The sequence below is a fragment of the Falco biarmicus genome, chromosome 8 (assembly GCF_023638135.1).
Source record: "Falco biarmicus isolate bFalBia1 chromosome 8, bFalBia1.pri, whole genome shotgun sequence".
Classification (NCBI taxonomy): Eukaryota; Metazoa; Chordata; class Aves; order Falconiformes; family Falconidae; genus Falco; species Falco biarmicus.
In genome coordinates, this window is record NC_079295.1 from 30,365,553 (window position 1) to 30,392,512 (window position 26,960).

The 26,960-nt window shown below is 41.5% G+C and overlaps 1 protein-coding gene across 2 annotated transcripts in view; it reads left to right on the forward strand.

Annotated features, from left to right (window-relative positions):
• The window catches only part of RALB (RAS like proto-oncogene B), a 49,551-nt gene extending 22,942 nt beyond the window's left edge, over nucleotides 1-26,609 (forward strand). The window contains exons 1-5 of one of the 2 annotated variants that reach the window (XM_056349215.1): nucleotides 326-485; nucleotides 18,159-18,315; nucleotides 19,452-19,660; nucleotides 22,422-22,599; nucleotides 24,718-26,609. In XM_056349215.1, the coding sequence (XP_056205190.1) occupies nucleotides 18,202-18,315; nucleotides 19,452-19,660; nucleotides 22,422-22,599; nucleotides 24,718-24,837 (621 nt within the window). In that variant the 5' untranslated portion in view covers nucleotides 326-485; nucleotides 18,159-18,201 and the 3' untranslated portion in view covers nucleotides 24,838-26,609. Of the gene's footprint in view, nucleotides 1-325; nucleotides 486-18,158; nucleotides 18,316-19,451; nucleotides 19,661-22,421; nucleotides 22,600-24,717 lie in introns of those variants that run through there. The other variant, XM_056349216.1, reaches the window with a different exon arrangement.
• Nucleotides 26,610-26,960: the final 351 nt, after the last annotated feature.

Genomic DNA, 26,960 nt, shown 5'->3' on the forward strand with positions numbered 1-26,960 from the left:
TGCAGGCCTTGGGGGGGCCCAACGCCCAGACCCCTTTCGCAGACACCTGCGGCGGGGCGGGCAGCCTCCTCCTGCTGGTCTGTGGCTGCTCCCTCAGCAGGACCGGCCCGCACACACCGCCACACACCCACCCCACAACCGCCGTGCCCCGGCCGGCCGCCCCCACACCGAGCATCGCCCCCGCGGCCGCCCCCGCCCCGCCCGCCTCAGCACCGCCCACCGCCCCCGCGCCCCGCCTCCCCAGCCGATTGGCCCGAGAGCACCACGTGACCGCCGGGCGGGCGGGGGAGGCGGTGCCGGGGCGGGCGCGCGCTCGCGCGGAGCCGGGGCCGGCGGGAGCGGCGCCGACGAGGGCGGAAGTGCGCGGCGGGGGCGCGCGGGCGGCGGCACCCCAATGAGAGCGCGGGGGGCGGTGGCGGCGGCGGTTAAAGCGGAGCCGGGTGGCAGGCTGGAGCCGCAGCGTGGAGCCGGGTCTTAGCCCCCAGGTGAGAGGGAGCGTGTCTTGGAGCGGGCCCGGCGCGCCCCGGGCTCCGTGGGAGCTTGGCTGTCCCGGCCCCGCTCCCTCGGTGGGGCGAGGTGGGAGCCGCTGGGTCCTGGCCGCGGCCTGAGCGGGCCTGGGCCCGCCGGGCGGGGGCTGTGGCTGAGCTCCCGCGTTCCTGCTTCTTCCCCTCCCACCCCGTTTTGTGGGGAGGGAGCGGGGGTGTCACACGGGGAGCGGGGCGGGCAGAGCCCGGCGGCTTCTAGCCCGGGGACGCGGCTCCGCGGCCACCGGAAAGCTCTGGGGGTGCGGGGAGGGCAGAGCCTCGCGTGTGGTCGGTGTCCCTCGGGCCCGAGGTGGGGCTGGGCTGCCATGCAGCCCCCCTTAGGGGTTTGGCAGCTGGTGCTGCGTCCCGATGGCGCTGGGGCTGAGATGGAGTCGTCGGAGCTGGGTGATTGCTGTGACTTGTATCTACAAGTGGGGCTCGGGGGAGCGAAGGGGTGAGAGGCTGGCCTTGACTGTTGGCTTCTCTGGCTTCTTTTGGCTGCCCTTGGATAAGTGATAACGCTTCATCTGTGCAAGATTAAATGGAGTATTTGGGATACTGTTGGTCTCAGCTGAACCAGAAGTTTCTGAGGGATCTTGTTTTATCAGGCCGGGTTGTCTCCGTGCTGCTCTTGGTTCTCCCGGCAGCCTTACTGACACGGATCTTGTAGGAGGAGAAAGGTGGTGTCTGAGCACGACCTTACCTGGCGAAGGGCAGGGAGAGAGGCTGTCTGGCGGAGCAGCCCAGTCATGCTTCCTGAACGGCTGGTGGAGGCCTCACTTGCTCTTTCTGCTGGAGTCCTGTTGACTCAGTCCTGATCTTGGAACAGGGGATTGGGTCTTGACAACCTCAGAGTATTTTCATTTGGAAAAGGGAGCAGGGAGACTGTATCTGCACTAGGACTAGCCTTGCCTTTTTCCAGGCTTAAGTTTGCAGTGGTAGCTTTTTGTTTGTTCAACTGTCTAAACATTACTTCTCTAGTTCTGAGATCCTTGTTTCTCTTATGAGGGGCAGGGAAGTGCCTGCCTGTTCAAGGGCATCCTCAGAGCTCTGATTTTTCAGGAAAAACTGGCTTTTTTTTTTTATGCCTTCACTGTCTGTGCCCCCCCCCCCCCCCCCCCAAGTTATCAAAGCTGAGAGAAGGAACTGACAACTGGGAACCAGACTCATGTTCAGCCTTCATGCAAATAACCTGCAAGAACCACAACTTTTTTGCAGAGAAATTAATAGCAACAGTTTACTTGGCAATAGCACCTTTACACTTACTCACTTACAGGAGACTTGTTAAAATAGTTTTATCTACTACTTTAATCACTTCTAGCCCCTGTACGCTGAACTTAGACTTTTGCTTATGATTGGATGGTATCAGTTTACCTTGGTAAGTTTTTGCGTTTACTTTCAGTGTTAACTATTTAATGAGTAGGAAAGCTTTTAAACTACTCCTGTAAATAAGTTTCCTATATTAGATTTATAGCAGTAAATTGTTTGTTGTAGACTTTCTGGAGTAGGCCAACTTGATTGTTTTACATGCCTGGAGAAATGTGAAGCTGACCTGTTCTCACTGGAGTTATGTATGTGCTGCCAAGGAATGTCTAGTTTAAAGATTTAGCTGGAATGTGTTACAAAAACTCTTAACTGAACGCTTAATTTGATCAGACAATACCCTTTCTTGGTCACCCTTTAAGACTTTCAAAATTTGTCTCTCATTGTCAGTGCAGTGGTACTGGATATCTGGATAGAGGAGTAGTTGAGCAGTTGAGACATTTAGATCAAATCAAGGTAGTAATGATGAGACACTGCCTAGACAAATTGGATGTGTCTGCTGAAATCCTGGATGATATATAGATTCTGTGATCTAATGACTCTTTTCAAGGCTTTAAGTTTTTTCAGCTGCAACTTAATTGATTAAGCATCAACTGTTACTGACCCAATGCTGGATAAAATGGCTTGCTTCTCTAGGAAGTGTTGGTGTCCAGGCTATGTGAGCAACAGAACTGTCCTGTGAACAGAGCAGAAATGGCCAAGTGCTGTAGCAGAACAACCCCTAACATCATGGTTTGGGAATCTGGTTCATAGTTTGTTTTTGTCCAGTTGCATTGTAAACTGTTCGGTTTCTGTGCTGATACTTCCACTTCAAGTTTAACTTGATGATTTCATATTAACTGGATTTAAGCTCCACATGATTAAGTGAATTGCTTTCTATGACACAATGAAGTCATCTGAATTAATAGCCTCTTAGAGGTACTGAAGGAGCTTGTTTCTCATGACAGCTGTGCAGGCAGTAAGCACTCAAGGGAATGCAAGTGCATAGTGGTATCAAGACAAAGGGTGTCTAAGGTCAGTAGGTGTCTTGTGCCTGGAACAAACAACTAGGGATGGCAGTAGTGGTCCCTGGGGGTTTGAGTGAAAGGCAATGGCTGGGGAGGTCACAGATGTAGATAAATGTGGGTGCTTGCTGCTTTTCATACCATGTGCGCCTGACTTCTGCATGATTGAATTATGAAAGGTGTGGATCCTAACTATCAGCCAGGTTAGAGAGCAACTATATTCTCAAACTCTGACTTGGAAGTACTATCCTGCTGAAAAGAACTGAAGCTTTTTAATGTTTTCTTTCTTCATCCACATTCCACCCCCATGTTTCTGGTAACTATTCTCCACCACCATTGAGCAGTGATAATGTTCCATTGCCTGGAGTGGCAAAGTCGGCAAACAATCTTGTCTGTTCCATTCTCCTAATGGTAACAATCAATTTTGTGGCTTTTGTGCTGTGATACCTGCCTCTTGATAAGAGGCTCAGGGAGTGGATAATTAAAAAGTACTTGATAATAGCTGCCAAGGAGCAATCATTTTGTTGGTAGCTCCTTTTAGCCCATTAAACAGGACTAACTTTCATCCATGCCTGCCCCAGAAATATCAAGTTGTCTTGTCATTTAAGCAAGATAAGTCTATATAACTCGTGCTTTGTCTCTTCATGTTCTTCCAAATACTGCTTTAATAATAATATTAGAGGATCTGTTTTGTCTTTTGTGCTTGAGATGTGCAAATGTGTTTTTCAAGACCTGTCAAAATGAAAGTCATGAAGTCATGTAATGAGAATGTTATTTAGGCTGCTGTGTAAGTAGCTACTTGAGTCTTTTATGGTGACAAAGTACTTGGAACAGTCACTTTCAACTGTTTATGACACACTGAGCATATAACATTCCTAATGTTTGCTGAAGTGGTTCAGAAAGTAGCAAATACTGGTTAATTACAGGAATATGAGACTTAATGGAAATGCAGTCCTGACTGGGAATTTTTGCAAGATCACAAGTCAAAAGACTGAAAAATCAGTCCTGGGATTATAAGCATTTGTTAAAGCCTTAATCCTGTCAACTGTTACTTTGTGAATTAGTGTTGCTGTCAGTTGATGTAATTAGCATGAAATTTCAGTCTGCTAAAAGTGCAATGGAACTGGAGTTTTTAATATGTTGTCCTTAAACTTGAAACGTGGCAGAACTAATCTGAAGCCAAAGCATAGAACTGGAAAGCTGAGAATGTGCTGAGTTAAGCAGGTGCTGTGATTTCTCTGGTTTCCAACTCTTTTGGTATGTATCTTTACCTGTAGTGGGAAAGATCATTCTTTGTGAAAGTACTGGAGACCTAGATTCAGCCCCAACTTCGGGCATGGCTTTGTTTGTGTAGATGGACATGTCAAATCTAAATTGGCAATATTCTTTAATACTGATGACAAGGTTTTAGTTTTTGTAAACTTGTGATTTAAGCCACTAGCTTAACAAAAAAAATCCCATTTTACAGATAGAACTATAATGGAGTACTGCATTATAGGGTTATACTCAAAACATGACAAAGTGCTTCGAAAGCTCAGTTGTAGGAGTGACCTGGACTCTGTTGCAGAACACTGACTAGAGGGGTTTTTTTAAGGGGTTGGTTTACAAGGTGGTGCTACCCTGTTCAGCAGGACACTTGGGTACCACTCTAAAGCATACATTTAATGAGTGAAGTGTTCTTAGATAAAGCTGCATGGCAGTTACTTCAGCTTTTCAGAAGAGAGGTGTTTTTGTGAACTGGGGGAGCTGTTCCCTGATTAGAATAAACTAATTCTGAAGTATGTAGTGGTCTAATTCAGCTTTTCGGCTAAACTGCCACTGTGGTAAGAAACTCCTCCCCATGATGGTACTCTTCTGCTATTTAGTGTTCTTGGCTTACTGTGTGATCCCATTTTGGGTAGGTAAGGTATTCTCATTAGTGTAGTTACCAAGAAATCTCACTAACTGACTTGTATATCAGCCTTCTGCTCTTATCTACCATATCATAAAATAGACTAGCCAAGCAGTTTAAGTGGTCTCTCAAAGGACAGGAATGTGTGTTTGAAAATGGTGCTATTTCTCATTCTATTTTCATTTTCAAAACACATTTTAGGAAGCAATTCAATTTTTTTTAAACAATTCTGCAGGCTCATTGAGAATTTACTTGAAGGCAAACTAAAATCGAAGGAGGCGCTGAGTTGAATCTGTTCTGGAGCTGTAATGGAAGGAAACTAATTCAAAATTATTAGACATCAGTAGGCTGACCAGTGGTGCTACTGTACATCTTTATATTAATTTAGATTGTAAAATGGTGATCAAGCAGTGATCTTGTCCAACTCTTTAAGTAGTCACAATGGTATTCTAATAGTAGCCATCATCTGATAAGCATGCTTCCTAGTATACTCTTGTAAATAAATATTAGTTAAGATTTCTAATTAAGTGTTAGTTTTGAAGGACTACCTGCAAGTTGTCAACCAGGCTGATCACTTTCAGATTCCCACAAATACAATTTGCAGCAACTGTATTGCTGGGGCACAGACTTGAATCATAGCGTCTCTGAGGCTGGAAGACACTTGTGGAGACTGTAGCTCAGCCCACCTGCTGACTGTGCTAATCCTGACCCATAAACTGGCTTGTCTACCATTCCTAGGTAGAGCTTCATACATTTCTGCTTTTTCTCATGGGAAGAGTAACCCTCTTGCCTTGCCTTCCTGGCATGCCTGCCCTAAAGAGCCTGCAGCCATCCACTGTAGCACTTTTAACCGTGACAGCTATCCCAGATCATCTCTGTGATCCCAATGAGGTTATGACCCCTGCAGCTACATGCAGACTCCAAATGTCTCCTGTTTGCTTCCCTTGTGGCATGGATTAGTGTACAGAAGCACCCTGTTGTGCTCACTTCCTAGGGAAGGACACGAGAGCTGTGAGATGAGCCAGCTGTGTATCAGAATAGTAGTTTTTTCTTATTCTGACACCTGTGGAGAGGGGAATGTCTCAAAGAGCACACAAGGATAAATGTATAGTTTGTATTCTGCATTGCTTCTGTATTTTCATGTGACCTGGCACTTGCTAGGTCATAAAGGGAAGTATCCTGACCTAAATGTGTCCTAACTTCTGTGTGTTGGAAGTCAAGTGATTCTGAGTTAAGTCTGCCACCCAAAACCAGAGTTATCAACAAGAATGTTATTGTGCTGCTCTGCCTTCTGCAGTACTCTGGAGGCTCTGTGGTCAGAGAGCACGTGTTTGGCTGTAATTGCTTTTATAGTGGTAGGCAGAGCATTTTCCATGAGGGAGACCAAGGATAACACTTCTCCCACAAGGGAAACTCTCCACAGCTTTTCATTATCTTTACACGTTAGAATAGGGGTACCAAAACTGCATGTGATCCCTGTACTGGTGGTAATCCAGTTTCTGCTTAAAGATGGAAATACTGTTTTTGGCTTTGATATATAATATATGAATACAGTAGAGAAAAATAGATGCCTTTTTGTTATTGAAAACATCTGTTCTTAGTCCAGTAGAGAAGTAGCCTCTTATATGTGCAGAATATCTTAGTATGGTATTTATTTTTCATGACTGGGGAAACTGGGATGAAGAAATGTGGTTAAGGTGACTTAACACAGAAGCTGAATTATGGATAACCAGTAATTACCTGAAGTACTAAATGTCACTGTTGTTGCTTTGTGTGATGCAAATGCATTGATTGAAAGGTAGGGAAAAAAGCTTAGTGCTTGGCACTTCTGTGGTGTGTCTGATTGAAGGCGCTTAGTGACTCATTGTATAAATCTGTGAACCCTTCAGTTAAATGCTTAGAACAGTGGAAGTATTTTCAGAGGCTACAGGGAGATGATTGCCCAGTACCCTTGGGGAGTGGGACTCATGGTTAAGAGTAAACTCGGAGTAGAAGTTTATTACTTGCTTCTGCTCATCATAACAGTAGTTTGTTTCCCCAAATGGAGATGTGAACGTGAGACTAACTTCGCTTTAGGAGCAAGGATTGTAATTGTGTGGGTGGATACAGTTGCTTTTGCTGGTACTAAGCCAAGCTAAATAGTGTTTGGACTCTTAATTTGTCCAGGCATCCAGTTCACCAGGGAAACTGAAGACATCATGATCAAGCAAGATCCATGTTCTGGGACAGCAGTGATAGCAGCTCATGACCTGTCTGTCTGCAGTGTCTTGTGCCATATTTGCAAGACCATTGAATTACCCCTGACATCTCAAGGACTGGGTAGGGATGAGGGGTGGGAACTTGACTGGGTTGCACTTCATGAGAACTGAAGAATTAATTTCTGCAATCTGTAGCATGTATATTTGTTGGAATTTTCTATATCAGTGTTGGTGGCAACTTTCTTGTGGATTATATAGCTGCAGGTTATCCACTGAAGTAACTGAAACCATGTTGTAACCTTGTACTGATGTAGGATATGAATCTTAGCTTTTGAACTAGTGTGCTACTTAAGACATTGTGTAAGCTCTTTGTCTTGTCTGTTCTACTTGTTATACTCCCAGGATCTGATTAAAGATTGGTAGTAGATGAATGATCTGGAGCATGTATGTCACTGTCTCTTAGCAGTGGTTTGGTGGATTTGGTGTATGCTGTGTGTTGGGTATGAGCATGCTTCTGCATGGATGAGCTTTCAAAGGAAACGTAGCTGAAATATGCTTTGCAACTCAGTGGGAGTGAGGATGTTGTGCAACTCCACCTGAGTGTCACTTTTCTGGTATGAGCCTAATTGAGTAGTGTGAGAAATGGTATAATAATTCACCTTAAGTAATTAGGCAACCAGACAGTTATCACCACAGTGACAAACTCTTAGCATAATACTGATTAATGGTGTTAACTTGGTCTTTGTGCTTATAGAAGACTTCTGTCAGGTTTCCTAGCAAGTTCTTTCTAGGATAAGAACAATATGGTAGATCATTCTCTTCTGTAGTCTCTACAGTGTGTCTTCTGGGTGTTAATACTAGACCTGGAGGCTCATGAAAGTACTTGGGGAGGTCTGGCTGCAGAAGGATGTAGAAGAGGTGTGTTTTGCTGTAATGACACTAGTGGCTATAATTCCCACTTCATGTAACACCATCTTGTTGAAATAAGAGTATGTTCTGCTTGGTGCTATGTACAGCCTACCAGTTGCTCTGCACTGAGTAATATGGAAAATGGGATGGTGACTTCTTTTTACTGATAAAACTCTATATTAAACTACAATGCTTCTGTAAGCTATCTGTGAAACAGTGAGGCAATTTTTATAACTGTATTGATCTGTAACTACCTTTATCTGAATACTAACTGTTGTGCTAGAGTTTAGGGGAACTGTGATGGACTGGGGCCTTCCTGAGGTACCTCACCTCTTGGGAGAAACTTCTCTTTAGGATGGTGCTGCATATGCCCCCACTGCAGGAGTGTGTAATGCTTGTGAGCCTGATGCACCTGTCTCCTCTGGCAAAGAGCAGTGATGCTGCTAGTTAGGGGAGCAGCATGTTTTATGCTTTAGTTCATTGCTGTTGACATGGAACAGATACCTGTGTGACAGGGTGGTACAACAACATGGCAGAGCTGGTGGGTTGCACCCAATGAAGCAAGTAGATGCAAGCCTATTATTAGAATCTGAAAGGACAGGTGTAGCATCAAAACTGCAGCTCTACTATGCTGTTAATATGGTAGATGTAGATACTTTTTAAAAGTAGTATTAAAAGTACTACCTTATAAAGTATCTGTAGAAAACAGTATGAAAAGCCTTTGAAGACTGGAACAGGTAAGAAACCAATTAAACATGGCCTCAGTTGCTGCACCGCTTCTGTGGACTTAAATGGACACTTTCACTTTAGTTCAGAGTGCAAAAATGGAGTAACCCAGCTTTACAAGGCAGAGTATTCTAAACAGTGCTTCAAATTGTCTTACAAAGGTTCTCAAGTGTGGTAGCATCTTAATCATCAAAGATGCCTGTTGTGCAAGTTCCTTACTGCTCTAAAAGGATGACTGTTCTCACTGGCAATGTTGTGGGGACCAATCTTCTTGGGTGCTTATCAGGAGGGATAATTCTAGATCTCTCTGCCTTATTGCTGTTGTCTTTGTTTTGTGTTTCTGTCACTGGAGGTGATGCTGCATGCAGGACAAATCTAGGCTTCCAGATAGTGATGATCCATCTGAAGGCATAGAGGCACAGTATCATTTTGGATCTCTCTGTGCCTTGGTAGAGTTTTAAGTTGCATTTTCTGACACTGTACCAGCATGAATACAAACTGAGCAATGTTACAGTTGACTTCACACAGATTTCTATGGTAGTCTTCCTGGAAAGCTGATGCATGGTGGAGTATTGGCAGTTTTCCCACCATTACATGGTCTCTTTGTTGGGTTTTTTTTTCTGATCCCCATTAGGATCTATAAGGAATTCTGTAGGGGAAACTGCCAGTTTATCTCCTTCCCCCACAAGGAAGTCTGGGTAGAGATGCCCTGCCTCATGACTGTAGAAGTACAGCACTTGTAGACTATTTTCATGTGTCATATCCTAGAGGAGTTGACTTTGTGAATAGTATGGTTCAGTAGATAAAGTGGAACAGCAGTGGAGACAACCATTAGCTTCCGTCTTGCAGGTATTTCCAGTGCTCTTTATGCATTGAGTATAGAACATTGTATAAACGCACTTGGCTTAGCATCATCTGACCTCTTAGAACCACTTGCATAGGTGACTAGCGGATTGCAGTTGTCCAGATGCATTACTACACAACCAAATAGCTGCATTTCCACTTACGGGGCCCAGTAAGCTTTTTAATCTCTATTTTAAGATAAGGTATATGTTTTCTTCAAGCAGGAATCAACTTGGTATCATAGCATAGTCTTAGCTTGGTAGCAAATTAGAAAGGCTTTTGTGTAATTCTGTCCTCTTATCATAATAGTCTCTTTAATGCTGCCTTCCATGATTCCTCCCTTTCTTGGTTGAATAGTCTCTGTATCTATAAAGACTAAGGGGAAACACAGGCACTGCTTTATTGGCCTAGGAAATGGAGATGCCTACCTAAATGCTCTGTATCTGTGACAAATAGAATAATTGTAATGAAATGGATGTTTTATACAGATCTGTGTAAAGGTGCCCCAAGACCAAAATGAAGCAGCAGAAATAAGGCTTGCATTCTAGTGTCTGTATGCAGTCTCTAAGATGACTTGGAAGGCTTCGTGGCCTGCATATGACTGCAGTATTGCAGGACAGTACTGTGTTGGGGTGCCTACATGCAATAATAATCTTTGTACAGTTCTTACCTGTCTAAGTGTTAACTTTATATCATGACCTTTGCAATCTTATTTAGTCAAAGATAGATACAAATAATTTTTTTGGGTGCTGCAGTACCTTAAAAGTACTGTTTAAGGCTAGTCCTTTTTTCTCTCACTTAGCTACTGATCAGAAACAAGTTACTGGGCTATCTTTCTTCCACTAAGGGAATTTTAAAAAACCAAAACCCTAACAGATATTTAAGTCCCTTAGGAACAGGGATATGTATACATTCCCCTGTATTTCAATTTGGCATAAGATCTGGCTTTAGTTTAAAGGGTTGCTTTAAACTGCTACCCTTCTGATGCTCAAACTGAGTTTTCCTGTGACTAAATCTTTGAAGGCTGCATTCAAATATGCAGCCTTGCTGTAAACTTAGTTAGGATTTGGTTCCAGGTTTTCTTTGGATGTCAAGATTATTACCTTGAAATTACTGCTCACAAGTAAGACTGTTTATTTGTAATAAATAATCTAGAGTGGTCCTTTACTGAATAATGTGAGAGGGCATGTATTTAGGAATTTTAACTAGTAAGTAAACGCCTGCTGCTGTCAGATTTGTTTTCTGAGTTATAATGATGTGTCTTTCTGAAAACTCATAAGCAAGTTGGGCTATGCTTGGCAAGGATGGGGGGGAGATGTGCTGAATACAGGTATTTCATAGTTAAAATAGGTCACTATTCTGTGATGGCTACATCTGAAGATAGCCATAAAAAGTGGGGTTGTCCAAGTCTAGCTATAGACTGTTGCAAAGAACAGTGTGCCAGACTCTGTAAGTTGCTAGAGTAATAAAGGTCAGTTAAAGTAGCAATGCTCCTGAGAGTCTGTTTCTTCATGATCTATTCTACACAACTGCACATGTCAGGAAAATACTTGAAGTCTTTGTATAGTAAGTCTATTCTTCTAAAGATCTCTTGGTCTTATTGAACAGTTTTACTCTAAGTGGAGAGCTGAAGACATCTGTGCATGCAAATGTGTGGAACAGTGAAAAGTAAAGTGGTATGAGGATTACTAGCAGGGATTCTTAATCTTAACTGTCTGACATCCAGTGGCTGGATATCTGATGCTGTTGATAGTGTTAGAATACACTAGTGTAATTTCTGAGTCCCAGTGTGGAATGCTTGCTTCCCTGTGCACACATGCAGGGAGGACTCCTGATCAGAATGAATTATAAATACATGCTTTTATTCTGCATGTGTATGCTCCAGACAAGCAAGTCTTAGGGACTTGCCTGCAGTGCAAGTTCATCATACAGGCTGCAGTATTTCTTCTGGAAACTAACACTTCAGATGTTAATGAAATACAAATCCTGAATTAAAACTTCCTTGGTCTGTGCTTATCCTTTCCCCAGTCTGGTAGAAGATGGGGAATAGTCATGGTCTGGCTCTAGGTTCTGGCTTAACCTTGAACTGCTGCAACACTGCAGACCTGCTTGTCTTGGGTTTGCTTCTTGTGTCTGTTCTAGTAGTGTATGTATGGCTGCTGCTAGAGAGTAGTTGTGATGGCCAGTGTCTTTAAATGTACATAGAATTCTGTTTTTTGGATGGGATTAGTAACTAATTCTAACTGATGGAAACTAGTGTAATGATACACTGAAAGTTACAAGCAAATAATGTATTCTGCAGTTTTTCCTGTAACACTGAAAGGTATGGCTGTTGATGCCTTCCGACAACTCTATAAGGAATATACCCTTCACATGTAGAGAGTAAGGGAGTTCCTTGCCCTAAATTCTTCCTCTTCCTCCTGATGTTGTAAGTATTAAGTTTAGCAAATCCATTTCTAGCATTCTGTTTAGTGCCCTTATCCTTGCAACTGCAGGTCTACTAACAGGTTTTGCATGGAGAGAGAAAATGCCTGATTAGCAAAAGCAAATCTCAGGTTTGGGGTTTCATACCAGTGCTGAGCCCAGACACTACAGCAGGTTGTCGGCTGTACCAGCACACTTGTCAAGGGAGCATAGTGTGAGCAGGATCAGGGAACTTCCCTGTTTCTGCAGCAATGTAAGCAGCATTTTGGCTGCTATAGTTCCACCTTCTTTGGCATCAGTTGTGCAAATTGGCTTTCTTCCCTCACATCAGCACTGGCACTGAGGCATGTGGCCTTGCAGATGTGACTGGCAGACCCAGTCAGCCAGGCTGAATAGCTCTCCTGCAGGAGGAGATGGGCTTGAACAGCCAGGGCCAAGGGAGTGAGGGCAGTGATAGCAGCACTGGGTGATACAAATGGGGGCTGTGAAATTGCTGCCCCCATCTCTTCTGCAAGACATCTCAAGCTGGATGAGTTCCTTGACCTTATTAAGCATGGCCCAGAAAAATCTTTAACCACAGCTGAGAAGGTAGAAACACCCAGCAGTACATGGGGAAGGATATCCCTAGCAGGAATTTCTGCCAAACATATAATCATCTCTTTAACTTGAAAACCAATAACTGGAGACATGCTGAGAGGTAAGATAATAGCACAGCAAAAGAAGATAGAGTAGCATTTTTATTTTTAGCCTGCATATTCTAAAACTTTCAGTAGCATTAAATATGCTACTTAATCTCAAATGAATGGTTTTTTTATACAGTTGAATTACCAGTTCAAGCACTTACAGTCCATTGAAAGCTAATGGAATTTCAGTACTTAAATATTTTCTGGATAACCTCAGAACAGCTGAGGAGCTCTTACAGTTCATAGCTCAGTGAGATTGTTAATTAGTTTTGTGACCCAGGGAATTTCTGTGACTGCATTCTTGTTGGCATATGACAGAACCAAACACCTCAAAGTCTCTAATTCATATTCTGATAAATGAGGATTGTTAAAATACTGTTGCAAAACCTTGCTCTTTCTGTGCTTGCTTTTGATGACATCATATTTAAGTCTTTAATAGGTTGAATACTCAGATTTTCCTTTTAAAGTAGGTATCTTAAGAGTCTGACAAAGCTGCTCTGTCAAGCTATTGGGCTAAGGGTTTCTAGAATCCCATTTTAAAATGCAAAGAGTGGCTGCTTTCAGTGGCAGAACAGCAGTGAAAAGAAATGTCCAAAGATATCAGCTGCACAGCAAGAGAACAAGGGCTGATCTCAGCAATTTTGAGCTTAGAGCTTTATTTCAGTTTTTAATCGCAAAGTGAATTGGAAGAACTAGAAGCAATTTCAGTTAAAGACTTTGGAGGGGTCTAGAATTTTTTTATTATAGTAACAGAATAGTTACTGGAAAACAGGTAAACTTAGTGAAGTTTCTTATGTGTGTTTTTTCTTCTATGTATTTGCATCGGCTGTAGCAGAATAGGTTCTTTTTTGTGAAGTGGCAAGAGCTTTTTCCTTTCTGTAAGTGACTGTACAACTGTGAGGCCTTAAGGCAGGTGAAGTAAAAAGGGATGTGAAAATGCAATCTGGTTTGCACTAAATGTAGTTATTCAGTAATGGGTCTCTGAACCTTGGCATTAGGTAAACTAGTCCCGTTTGTTAACAATATTTGAAGAGTTTAACTCTTATGGCTAAGAGAAGGTGGAGAAATAGCACCCTAGTGGTTATGTTTGGAGGTCATGGAGCTGTTTATAAACAAGTGCCTTGAAGTGCTCAGTTTCAAGGGACCAGCCAAGAATGACACAACATTGTGCAGGTTTCTCTTCAGCAGAAAGCCTTAGTTAACCTGGAAAAGTTATAATCTGAACAGGTAAGAAAAGGGAAGGCTGAAACTGTTGGTAAGTTTAGGGTTAAATTTCTTATATTGAGGGTAGCATAGTTTGATTAGTTCTGAAGATATTTACTTGACCACAGAAGTCTAAATCTTTTTGGTCTTTAGCAGCTACTGTGTATGGCCTGATTTACAGGTCTTGCTGTGCTTTATGTGGCTGGCCTGTCTGCTGGTGTAACCTTCGTCTGAAGAGCATCTTTCACTAGCCCAACAAAATTCACATTGTGCATATGGCTTTGTGTAACCTATTATAAAACAAATCTGGAGTTACTAAAAGATAGGATTAAGCCATTGACCTGAAGCAGATGATGCACATACTAATATCTTAAAGATGAAAGACGGCCTGAAAAAGCTGTGACTTGGGCTCTGTCTAGCACTCTGTTTTAAAGCAGAATGAACTGTAACCAGGAGAACACCACCACCACCCACCTCTGATCTTTCAAAAAACACTATCTGGTTTTTATGGCTTATAACACCACGCAAAATTGAACATGATGTCATTAAACCTGAGGGTAAAGTGCCAGATTGAAATTAAATGGGTGGACACACTGCTGTAGACTGGATTGCTTCTCATCCTCTCAGAGGAGGCTTGCTGTTTGGATACAGTTTACTTTCCAGTAAGTTAAAAGCAATATGGGAGAGGAGGGAATACTTATCACATAATTAGGTGTCTTGTCTGGACACTTAATTCGGAGCAGGCTTTTCAGCAGATGTTAAGACTCTTGGCCTTAAATTTACATTCCCTTAAACTGAAGGCAACATAATAATGTTTTGAAAGCAACTGCAGTCATCACAGGTTCTTCTAGACATTGCTACTTTTTTGAGGTGGTTGAATTTCCCAAGACTTCTTTTCTGTACGAAACAGATGAGTTAATGTTGGTGTCTTGATTGCCTCAAGGATGCTTAATCTACAGAATGAGATGAAAATTCACCCTTCTCTAATCGGGTGATGGAGAGGTTCTACTTGTGTTAATTTATTTTTTTTTTTAACCTCAAGGAACTGTTACATGTGAGCTTTGAACCATGGTGTGTAAATGGCAGCACAAGGAACAGATGGAAATGCAAGTAATCAAACAGTTGGCTTCAGTGTATTCCTATTAAAATCTTACTGTGCCCCTTTTGGAACCAGTGTTCTATTGTGCTGTTAGCCTGGTCTGTAAGCACTGATACTGCCTGTGTCAATTCTGTGCTATGCTGCTTCAGCCTTGCCTTGTTCTGTGCTGCCTGGCTCTTCTGGGGCTGGAGGGGGCTGTGCTCCCTCTGTTGCCATCAAAGAGACTCCTTGTATGAAGCATCTGGGATTTCCTGAGGGTACACAACATGGGAGCTGTGTTGTGAGCAGACCTCTGCATTCAGGGGGTTCATAAAGTGTTGATAATCTAAAAGATTCAAGTGGCACTTGTAACAGCTCTGCAGGGAAGGTCAAGTACTGTGGCCATTAAGAGCCAGGCTAGCTTTAGATGCAATAAACCCATAAACTTGTATGCTGTTGGGTGGGTTTTTTTAATACTATACTTGGGTTACAAGCCAGGTAATACTGTAAGGCTGACCTTGCAGTTTCTGCTGGTGTGGTGGGGTGGAGAAGGAAGGATTTAAATATTCTTTCCACTTATCTCTACAATGACCTTGTAGTGAACAGTCAGGTTGGTCCATATTTTACCTAAAAGGCAGCTATTCCTTTATTATGACCTGGTAAAGTTGTGGTATCCATATTGACAGGAGGCAGAAGGTTGCTCTCTCTTTGTCTTGGCTGTTAGTAAAAAAATGTTCTCATTGCAGTTGCATAGCACAGTGGACTTAGGGCAACATCACAGGCAGCAGCACTAAGTTTGTGTTGCCAGAAAAATACTTAATTTCAAAGCTTTCTGTTAGATAACATAGCATTTAAAACAATCTTAGGATGTTTGGGTTTAACATTAAACTATTTCTTTAACAGTAATTACATTGAAAAGTTGCTAAGGGTCACTTGGCTTCTCCAGAAAGCAGCTTATCTACTACTGTCAAAGCCAGGCTACTCTTGAACTAGGACAAAATAAACTTCTCTAACTTAAGAGCAAGCCGTGTTAGTTTGGAGACTTCAGTGTTCCAATAATACCTCAGTGTGTAGTCAATCTGTAGCTCTCCTGACTTGGGTGTCTATGTCCAAGCAAGCTGAATTCTAGTTTATGATCTGTAGAACATGTGGACCACAAGCAAAATGCCTTTTGGCAACAATTTCTGGAGTTCAGATGCTACCTGTTTTGTGTTTTCGTAGGGTTTTTTTCCATGCTCCTGTGGCAGGGACTTCAGTTCTTTTTCCCCTCTGGCTTGCCTTTCTGGTGACTAAGAACAACAACAAAAAAAATAATTGCAAAAAACCTTGTAATAGTCTTCTGGTTTGGAATCTCTGGGGTAATGGCTGAATTCACTGTCCCAAACATAAATGTGTTTTGCTTCTCAGAGATTCTCCCTGTACAGCACAGAGTTGTCACATCCCTATATTTAAGGGATTTTATATTAAATTTCTATACTAAGGAGTGTCCTGAATGAGGGAGCTTATGTATAACATACTATAGAAGATTACCAGAAGAAAAATACTTGTTTTCATTGACTGGTGTTTATTCCAGAATAACACTTAAAAGATTAACTTGTGTTCCTGTACTAAATGTATGTAGCAAACGGTTGTGAGTAAAATGCTCTGCATGCAAAAATACTACTGCTCAGATGGCTGAAAGTGCTGTCCTGAGGGTACTTCTTGGTTGTTGGCATGTTTGTACTTGTATGCAGTAGTCATAGAACTTAGTTTGATTTGTTGCTTTTCAGAACATCAAGTCATGACAAGGGGGGGTGGGGGTGGAATCTTCACCATCAGTGTATCCCAGGGCAGGTTACGCAGCATGGTTATAGAATTGTCAGCCTCAAAATGCAGGGCATATAAACTGGATTGCTTGGAGCAAACTGCTGTAAGGGGGAGGTTTGGACTAGACAGCATCCAAAGGTCCTTTCCAGGCTAAATACTCTTATGGTGTGTTTGTAGGTTGACAATCCCTTAAATTCCCAGTTAATTTTTAGGGGAACTAGTTATCCTGAAGCTTTTTTCCAATATAGTACTCCAGCTTCTACTGTAGGCTGTGTATTTCCATCCAGTAGAACTTGATAGTGTACTGTGGTAGTTCCACTGTCTTTCTGGAGCAATTGTGCGCAGCCTAATTTGAGACTCCTGGTAGGCCTGTTGCTTCTGTGCTTCTGGAATAATGGGTGCTGCTATAAACCAAGGCTGGTATAGCCACTTCTCATAGCAGTGTTTGCTGAATGGTCTGCTGTTCTTTTTTTAGCACTCTGCCAGGATATGAACAGCTGAGGCCCTTAGTTGTCATGCCATGAGGACACAAGTGTTGCTATCCTAGCATCTCCCTTATAGTTGTCATGTGTCTGGATTACACGTCTTTGTTTTTTTCCCTGTGTGTGAATCCTGACTGGTGTTGTGTCTTTTTGTATTGGTTACTCTGCTTTTCTCTCCAATGCGCTGTTCTTAGAGATGCTACTTGTGTTGGTCACAACTACTGTGTCCAGCTACTCTTAAAAAAAAGTTGTTTTTAAGAAGTCTCTAGCATTAATTGTTTTGCATAACACAAAACCAAAGGCTTGTTAACTATACTTGTTTATTGAAGCTTATTATTTTATGGCTTTGAAACATCACAAGAAGAATGAGAACAGAGAATTTATTGCAGTAAAGCACAATGGTTTTTTTTTTTTCTTCCAAAAGCAAACTAGATTTGCAGCATCAGAAGGCAGGAAGAATATAAAATAAATGTTAACGCCATGTCATAAGACTTTCTGCTGGAAGCTTTTGCAACTTGTTCCTGCCAGAATTTACTGCGCTTTTTCTTAGTTTATGTAGAAAAGAGATCAAAAGTAATCTTTCTACCTGTAAGCAGATCTAAGGTATAGCTCTGCTTCCATGTTGACACTAAGCTGCATCAACATTAAAGAAATGCTTTAGAAAGGTGTAAAGCCTTATAACAAGAACAATAAAAACCATTTCATTTCATGTTATTGAAAGAAATTAGTTTTTTATTCTTTGGGAACTGCTCTAAGTGGTAGTTGTGTAAGGTGGGCTTGCAGATAAGAACAACTTGTTCATCTAGTAGCTGTTTTAAGAAATCTTTTGTTTCTTTAAACTTTTATGAATGGTACTGTTGTCACAAATGGAAGGGATTTGTTCTTATACCTTGTTCCTACTCATACTTTAGACATCAGGGATGCGATCTGCTTGCCAGTGCATTGAAATGGCCCATTCCTCAGGCTTGCTGGGCAGAGTTTTAATCTGGTCTTTCAGCACTAGGGAGATGCTTTACCTGTGTGTCACCAATGTCATGGATGGTGATTGTTTCTTCTGTCTGCAGATCTAATTGGTTGCCTGGCACTTCATCTGTGGCAACTGGGACGATGGCTGCCAGTAAGAGCAAGAACCAGAGTTCCTTGGCCCTCCATAAAGTGATAATGGTTGGCAGTGGAGGTGTGGGCAAATCTGCACTCACTCTTCAATTTATGTATGATGAGGTAAGTAGCTTATTGGTTTGGTTTCTCTAAAGCACCAATGGATACAGTTTACCAAACTTCTGTAGTAGGACAGGGGAACTAAATGTAACGAGCAAAAGACCTGATGACCTGACTGGCAGGAGAATATAAGAATCAGGGAGGGGTGCCCTCTGATAACTTCTTTAGCGAAGGGTGACAAAACTGATGCTTGTTAGTTAGTCTTCAGAAGGTATGCATCATGTGCATGTGCTTGTCGGAGTGTACAAAAGCTATCACCAGTTGGCACTGAACTTTAATTTTGTTCCTCTTTTTTAGGTCAGTTAAAGTTGAAGTCAGAAGTAAGCATTACAGCTCATTCTGAGCTAGATGATGAAGTGGGCATGTTCAGAGCATGAATTATTCTGTGCTGGTATACAGAAAGCTAGACCAGATGATCTAGACTAGTATGTGAAGGAATACATGAATCTGTAATTTAGAAGTTAATGTTTATATACAGGCTGTCCGCACATACTACAGTAATTGAGTATCTGAACAGGTGGCATACTTGTTAGTGAAGGCCAGCCAGCTTAATCAGGCTCATGGCACAGCCTTTTGTGGTACTTCGAGGCTGAGAGAAAGGAGGTGGAAAGGTTAGTTCTGTACTGACAGCCCGTCTGACACTGGTACCTTACAAGTTGAACTGGCAGTGGCTTTTTGGATCTGATCAATATTGAATGGACTACAGTATGTCCCTGTGTAATTATAGAGCAGGTTTTCATGTTCAGCAGCTGGATGCTGTCATCTACACCTGTTGAAGTTTCAGTTACCTGTGTGCTCCAATACTTTTACTTGAAGTGGGAGATCTGGATAATGCCACCAGGTTGCTGGTAGCTTATACTGCATCCTTGTCTCTTAAGTTATGCTGAAACTGCTGAATGGTGTTTTATGTAGCAAGACAGTTTCTCTTGACTAGGCAGACTGGCTCTTTGATGTATTAAGTGCTTAAATAATTTGCTTTTTATAGTAAAACTAAAAAAAGAGGTGGTGGAACTTAGTAGCTGACTGTATTATGAGAAGGTTTGGGGGAGTTTAAATGTCTACATCCAGCCTTTTCCACTTCAGTGACTAATAATGAGACCATTTGACAGTAATTCTAAACACTAATCCCTTACCTTCAGTTTGTAGAAGACTATGAACCTACCAAGGCTGACAGCTACAGAAAGAAAGTAGTTCTGGATGGTGAAGAAGTTCAAATAGACATTCTGGACACAGCAGGACAGGAAGATTATGCAGCCATCAGAGATAACTATTTTCGCAGTGGGGAAGGATTTCTTCTAGTCTTCTCAATAACAGAGCATGAATCCTTCACAGCAACAGCAGAGTTTCGGTAAGTAGCTCTTCTCCCAGGCAGAGGGAAGTATCTGCTTCCTTTGTTGCTCTGACAGCTCCTCTTAGAGCACTTGTAGCTTTTATCCTTTGTTCGTTACCATTTGGTGGCATAAGAGTGTCAACCTAACTATTTGCTCTTAGTAACTGGTAACTTAAACCATGGTATCCAGCCTATGGCTGTGGCTGTCTTCATGCCTGCAACTTAGGAGTACATTACTCCAGCAGCAACTTCAGGCAACTAACAGATTCTTGGACTCTTAAAACCTTCATATTCAAGCCAATTTTCAGTCTTTGTGGATGTGAAGTTTAATTATCTTAGAGCAGTACTTCTGGAATTAAGTCTACCTTTTGGCCAAGTTTCAGACACTCTATTGCTTTCTGCTAGAAGCAGGTGCTCTAAGGAAAGGAAGGATTAGTCTATGCTCTCAGGTGTGGATTGGTGCCAAACAAATGTTGGCAGTCAAACAGTACTATTGTAGGCAGATGTATTCCTAGAAAGATACACAGTAGTACTAAATGCTTCCATTTTTGTTCTTGGGATTAATAGTTCTAATGTAAAAATCAGCACCAGACTGAGCATGGAAACTCCTTGTGTAGTACAAAAGAAAAACAAGATGTTTAAACCATTACCTGTATTCTGGTCTCAGAATTCATGTAGCCAAGTTCTTCAGGGCAAGTGTTCTAACTTTTACTTCGTGAAAGCTGTTGTCTCAGTGTAGGAGGTAACCCAGAGACTCCCTAGGACAGCTGTACAACTTGAAGTAAAATTTGCTAAAACATGAAGTGTTAGCAGTTCCTTATGTTTGTCAGAATAAAATTTATCAGTCTGGATTATGTTAGTTTTGCTTCAGTGGTACAAGGTTAAGATACTAATTGGTGATACAAGAGCTGGTGCTAAGGTAGACACATTTTTCTAGGGTTTTCTTAAAGCTATGGCAAAACCCCCTTGCACTCCAAGACTTTGGTCCAGGTTCTTGATACCTTACACTGTTTCAACAGTAGTAGGAGACTGCATAATCTTTTAAGAGGTATAAAAATGTTGTTACTCTGTCACATAATTCTTCTGCGACTTCGTTAGATTTCAGAAGGCTGGCAGTTGTGGAGCTGTTCTGCTCAGTTTGGTCTAATGGGGACACTGGAAGGAGCTACACGGTTGAACTGTTGTAGGACTGAAAAACTGAGTGCTTGAACTGTTCCTGGTATAAGATGGAGGAAAAAATCGGATAGTGTTCAAAAAAAGGAAGAAAATAAGACACTTGGAAGGACCCAACCAAACCTAGGGTTTTGGCTTGTGTGCTTAAGTGAAATATAAGGTTAAATCCAAGGCTTAAGACTTTGGATGAAAAGGAGCAGGAGTGTTTTGGCTTGGCAGTTTGTGGTTTTTGTCAGACTTCTGTAGCTAGGTTAACTGTGTGTTGGTTCAAGATTCCAGCACAACAAAACAATGAAAAAGAAATGCTAGTCCTAAAGATGAGCAAGAAGGACATAAAAGCTTTGATATGGAGAATCTCCTACTTCTCAGTGGTTCAGAAGTAAAGAAATAGTGAAACTAGTTAAATGGAGTACTTAAGCTGATGTGCAAGAACCAGCCCCTTGGAAAACTCCTCCCCAGGAAGAAGGGGGCAGTGGGTAGTATGAGTCACCAGCATCACGGACTAAAGTGCAGACTTGTAATATGGATCCTCCAACTTCCAGAAATCTTAAAACTACGGAAAAAGTAGAATACTGAGTGAACTATGGGTTTGTCTTTAAACCCTAGATCTCCTGCTGATGGTATGCATTCAGTGTTTGCTTTTGGTGCCTCTGTAATCTGAATGTGTGAAGGTACATCTGAATGCAACAGCAGATTGTCTGCTTCAGTGTTAACGTTGCTTTATGTTCTCATGTATTCTACGTACATTCAGTTATTTTGTGGATGGAAAGTGCAGGCATCTGAAATGGTGTGGTAACTTAGTGGGACAAGGGGTTATAGCACCATGCTCATGCCTAGTTTGGTTCTTGCTTATAACAAACTGAAGCAATCTAAAAATAGCTGTACACTGTTACAGTTCTTTCAGTGTCTTAGATGGACAGTAGCATGTGTCAGTATGTTTTCAACCAAGGTTTTACTCACAGACTTTGAGACTGACATGCAGCATCACTCTGTCTCCTGGATGCTGATAGGTTCTTTTAGAATGACAAAGTATAGCTAGGTTAATGCTGATGGCTCAAGTATTTTCTTGGAGTCTTTGAAGGAGGAAGGTGGCTAGCATTTTAGTTCAGCACTATTTAGTAACATTCTCCTCTGTTTAGGTAGCCATTAAGAATGATCTCTGCCAGCTGTTTATGCTATTCCCAACCTACTACCTTGGCAAAGCCTTGATATTGAGATGCAATGTAGACTAGAAGTTGAAGATGGTGATTGAATGCCAAGGTGAAACTTGGTGAACATGGCACTTGTGCTCTTATCTTCATTCAGATGTGAACAACTGTTATAAGCTGCTCTGCTACCATACAGCTCTTTACTAGAGCCTGGTTAGTAAACTTACTAACTAAACTGTGAAACTGCCTTCCTGGAAGTGTGAGGCTCTTATTAGTGTGAAACTCATAGCGTTAGTGTTACACACCATAAAATTATTCCAAGTTTATGTTCAACTGTTGGGAAATATACTCTTGCAAACACTAGTAATTTGCAGACCACTTGATCCACTCCTGGTAAGGGTGGGGTTTTTGTTGCTATTGCTAACAGATATTTTTATTTTGAATATCTAATGCATTAGGGAACAGATCCTGCGTGTGAAGGCTGAAGAAGATAAAATCCCTTTACTTGTAGTGGGAAACAAATCTGACTTGGAAGAACGCAGACAAGTGCCTGTAGAAGAAGCTAGAAGTAAGGCAGAAGAGTGGGGTGTGCAGTACGTAGAAACCTCTGCCAAAACTAGAGCAAATGTAGATAAGGTAAGACAAATGTCAACTGCTCAATTAAATTGTTACTACTTGTTTAGTAGCTGAGCGACTAATTTTTTTCTCCTGCAGGACAAACAAATCCACAGTTGGGCTTCTGAAAGCCTAGATAATAAAAAATGAATGAATTCACTGGAATGTGTACACTTAAGGAAGTAGCTAGATTAGAGGAGCCAGAGACCTGGTACAAGTTAATGCTGTTGCCTTGTAACTGGAAGGCTGTTGGTTCAGGTACAAACAACAGTACACTGGCTAAAAGGGTTTAAGGATTCCATGAAGTATGTTATTTTGTTCAGTCTGTGTCCTATTAGAACAGCAATAAATAGCAAGTGACAGACTTAAAACTGTTCCCCCTACCCTACAGAGTTACATATGTTGTGGCTAATGTTAAAGATTTCATTATTGTCTTGACAGAAAACTATTTTGAATTATGGGAACTTGTCTTGCTCTATCCCTGTCCTTTTTTGATTTGTTTGTGCTGGTCTAGGGCAGTAATTTGCACCATGTTTCTGCTGCTGGCTTTTTGCATAAGCAGTGGTGGCGAGTTAGTACAGAAGAGAGATGAATTATGACTATGGAGTGTTTGCCTAGTAGTAGGGAAAAACGAGTTTCAAGCCTCCCCTTCATTCTGTGCGTGCTGGGAGGTTTCTTGAAGAAGAGGGTGCCTTTTTACTTATTCATCCACAGAAGATGACCTGAAACTATAGTTGGGCCCTCTAAGGATCCAAGAGTGTGGTTTGGTAACCTGCATGTGTTAAAAAGTTGCAAATTATAAGTAGCTTTATCTTTGGACAAAGAACACTTGCAGCTAGCTGTTCTTATAGACAGCTTCCTGTTTTGTCTGTATTAGTTTGCAAATGGAAATGCTGTTGGGGCATAAGTGACCTAGTAGGACTCATTTCTTTCATTATTGGTTAACAATGCATATGAAACTTCTGAGTTGAGACCTTTTGATTATAAAGGACATGGAATAATTTGAATTTCATAAAGATCTGTTTTGACTTGTAGAATGTTACTAGAAAGCCGCTGTTAGATCCAGAAGCGGGATGATGTAGTAAAGCATAAATACCTAGGTTTGCTTTTGCCTACAAGCAGTCTCATGTGGCTAGCAAATGCCTAGCCTGTTTTGTACTTAAATTAGCTTTCTGATCAGTTTGAATTAACAGCAATGTAGCTGTCTGGAGTGTACTAGCGTGGTGTTCCAGACTTGTTCTTGTAGGTCTTCTCTAGCTAGCTTGTGTGACATGACACACTGGTTGTCCTTTATGTAAGCACTGTTTTGTGTATATTAAGACAAGTTATCAGCCATTGTGCACTGGCACTGTAGCATAATTTAAAAAGAGCTTAGAAGGGGTTTCAATGAAACTACTCTGTTTCTGATCATAGTATGACTTTGTTTCCAAGTATCAAAACCTTGTGTAGTTCCCCATGTAAAAAAAAAAAATAATCACCAAAACAACAAACCAAAAAGCCTAACTCTGTGGAGTGACACTGTGCTCTTGTTCTGCAATCCTAAAAATAACTTTTCCCAATAAGTCTCTACAGTAAAACTATTATGTTTTAAGTGGTATGTACCTAGGCATCAGGTGTACAGGGATGAAATCGGCTAGAATTTTGGAGAAAAGTCAGGAAGTCATTACTCTGTTTCTTATAACAGTCTGAGAACTTTGTGCCTGACAGTGTCACTTGAATGCTGCAACTTTTTAGTTGTAAACCAGGCAGAATATTACTGAGCAGAGTGTATTTGTAATTACATGTAAAGGACTGGAGTAAACGCTTTGCGTAGCTAACAAGTGATTTGCCTGGAAATATGTTAGGCACAGGCAGATGTTCTCATGAACTGTAAATGCTACTTTTGTGCAAGTCACATTCAATAAAAAGCTCTTAAAGCAGGGCTGTTGGATGATTTGATAGCCAGGTAAGATTGTGCTATTTGCCACTGCTTGGCATGCTACATAATTCTGTTGAGTTTGTCACTAGAATCTGTCTAGACTCACTTCTGCTGTATTAGGTGCAGTCTGGTGCTACATCTTTATTTGTTGCTGAATACAGTAGTTTATCTCCTTTCCGGTGGCAGATCTTGTTTAATTTTTCTCTATTTTTCCCTCCTAGGTATTCTTTGATTTAATGAGAGAAATCAGAGCAAAGAAAATGTCAGAAAACAAAGACAAGAACGGCAAGAAAAGTGGCAAGAACAAGAAAAGCTTTAAAGAAAGATGTTGCTTACTGTGATGCTTGGGAACTGTTTCTACAGGTGCAATGGATAAGATACCACTAAGGATATAGGGCTGGATTCATGAAAGGAAGTCTGTATTGACTCCCTTAATCTTTTGCTTCGCATATCACACCTTCAAAATGTGAAAACAGAACTTTGAAACTATTTCTGGTATCCAACAAAACTTATGCCTACTTAAACTGAAATGCGCTCTGTCTTCCCAGTGTCTTTCAAAACTAGAAACAGTTTCAGAACTACAATCCTTCTGCTTGGTTGTACAAAGTACTTTCATATTAACTTCCTAGTTTACTCTAATGTTCCTCCGAATATGTTACTCTTGAACCTCTACTGGCCTTAACAAGCACAGCTGTTCAGGTTCAAACACTTGTTTTTCTACTGTTGCTGCCCTTCTTGATGTTGCAAACTGCAGAAAAGCTAGATGACATCTGGTAAAGGGTTTGAGTCTTCCCATGTTCTGCTAGTTGTCACTGATATTTCTTACGCTGAAATCTGCTGGCTTCTCACACTCCATGTAAGAAGTAACAACTAACACTGGAGTGTCAACTTAAGCTTCCTTCCATGTTCTGTTTAGTCAATACAGCATTCATGAATCAAGCCTGTGGACTCAATTCAGACTCATTTAGGCAATGCAAAAATTGATATTTAAATCCTGGCTGGATGCATTCCCCACTGGCCTGTCCTCTCATCCTTAAATTAATGGTATGGGGTGAGAAAATGACTGTAAGCCTTTATTCAAAAGGAATAATATTGTCACAGTGTCCTTGAAATACTGTCCTGGGTTTCTTCCATGTATTGTGGCTAGACTTGGTTACACTATATTTGTCATCCTTCCCCTCCCTGGTACTGGAATAGTGAAAATCAGTGATTTGATTGGTTTTGTTTGTTGGAACACTTGTGATCATGTTGAAAAGTGGGAACATCTGCATCTGTCTCTTGTCTTGCTGCAGATGAAAAATCTTGAGTAAGGATGGGTCACATCACACAAACATGACTTGGAATAAGTGAGGCATACATGCTACCTCTCTTTATGATTAGCTGGCTAGTGAGTTGTGTGGTGTCAAAAAGCAAAGTTAAGCAGTTGCCACATCTGTTACTCACTGCTAGTTTTATACGTATGTTTCTGATGCACAGCAACCTAGCACATGGGGATGCATGTTAAGTTTTGCTGTCAGTTATGCAATGGTGGTCATGTTTATCAATAAAACCCTGCCTAGAAATGGAGAAGTCAGTCCTTAGAAGGTGGTCTTGTCAGCTGAATGAACTGAGCTTTCTAATGCAGTTTAAATGCAGCTGCCAAAAACCCACTTCTGTCACTGTGGAAAGTAACTGTCTCTTCTGATGGTGGAGTCTCTCAATGAATTATGGTTATCTTCTCTTTTTGAAGGAGTAGAGAGACTTGAGTGACTATTTTGCTTGGTAAGTGGATGCTTGAGACAGTTACTTGCTGGAAAAAAATATGCTATGTGATTGTTCAAAAAAGCACACTGCAGTACTAAATTAACATAGTGTTTCTTGAGGTGAAGGAGTAGCAAATACTGTTCAGTACTTAGTATTGTAATTTGAGGTTGAAAAACATTTTAACATGTACTAGATTGCTCTTGTGCACTCCACCTCTGAACTCTGAAAAAATGTGTTGGACATCAGAACCTCTGGCCTGAGGTTTCACAGGGACTTATCACAAATTCATTGTCTTCCATAACTATTCAATTTGTCAGGCAACTCATTGGATTGGGGAAACTGTACTAAATAAAAGGTGCTGTAATCTTCATTCTTGTCAAGTTAAATTCCTTCTTTGTTAATGTTGTCTTGATTGCACAAAAAGTGGTTAACTAATTCAGAAGCACTTCTCTGTGAACAGTGTAATTAATCGGTATTACAAAGCCAAGGACAACAAGTTTTGAAGGAAAGGCTGGGATTCTGCAGGCTCACAGAACTTGTCACTTGAGCTCTGGTACCAATGTCTAAAGCCTAGGCACCTAATGGGGCACTTGGAGCTGTAACACTTCAGTGAAGTTTCCTTTTGAACTTCCATGGATTAAGTCCATTTCTGAGTGCATATTGTGCATACAGCAAATGAATGTCTCCTGGAGGAAGGCAACTCACTTAGGTTTGGTTTTCA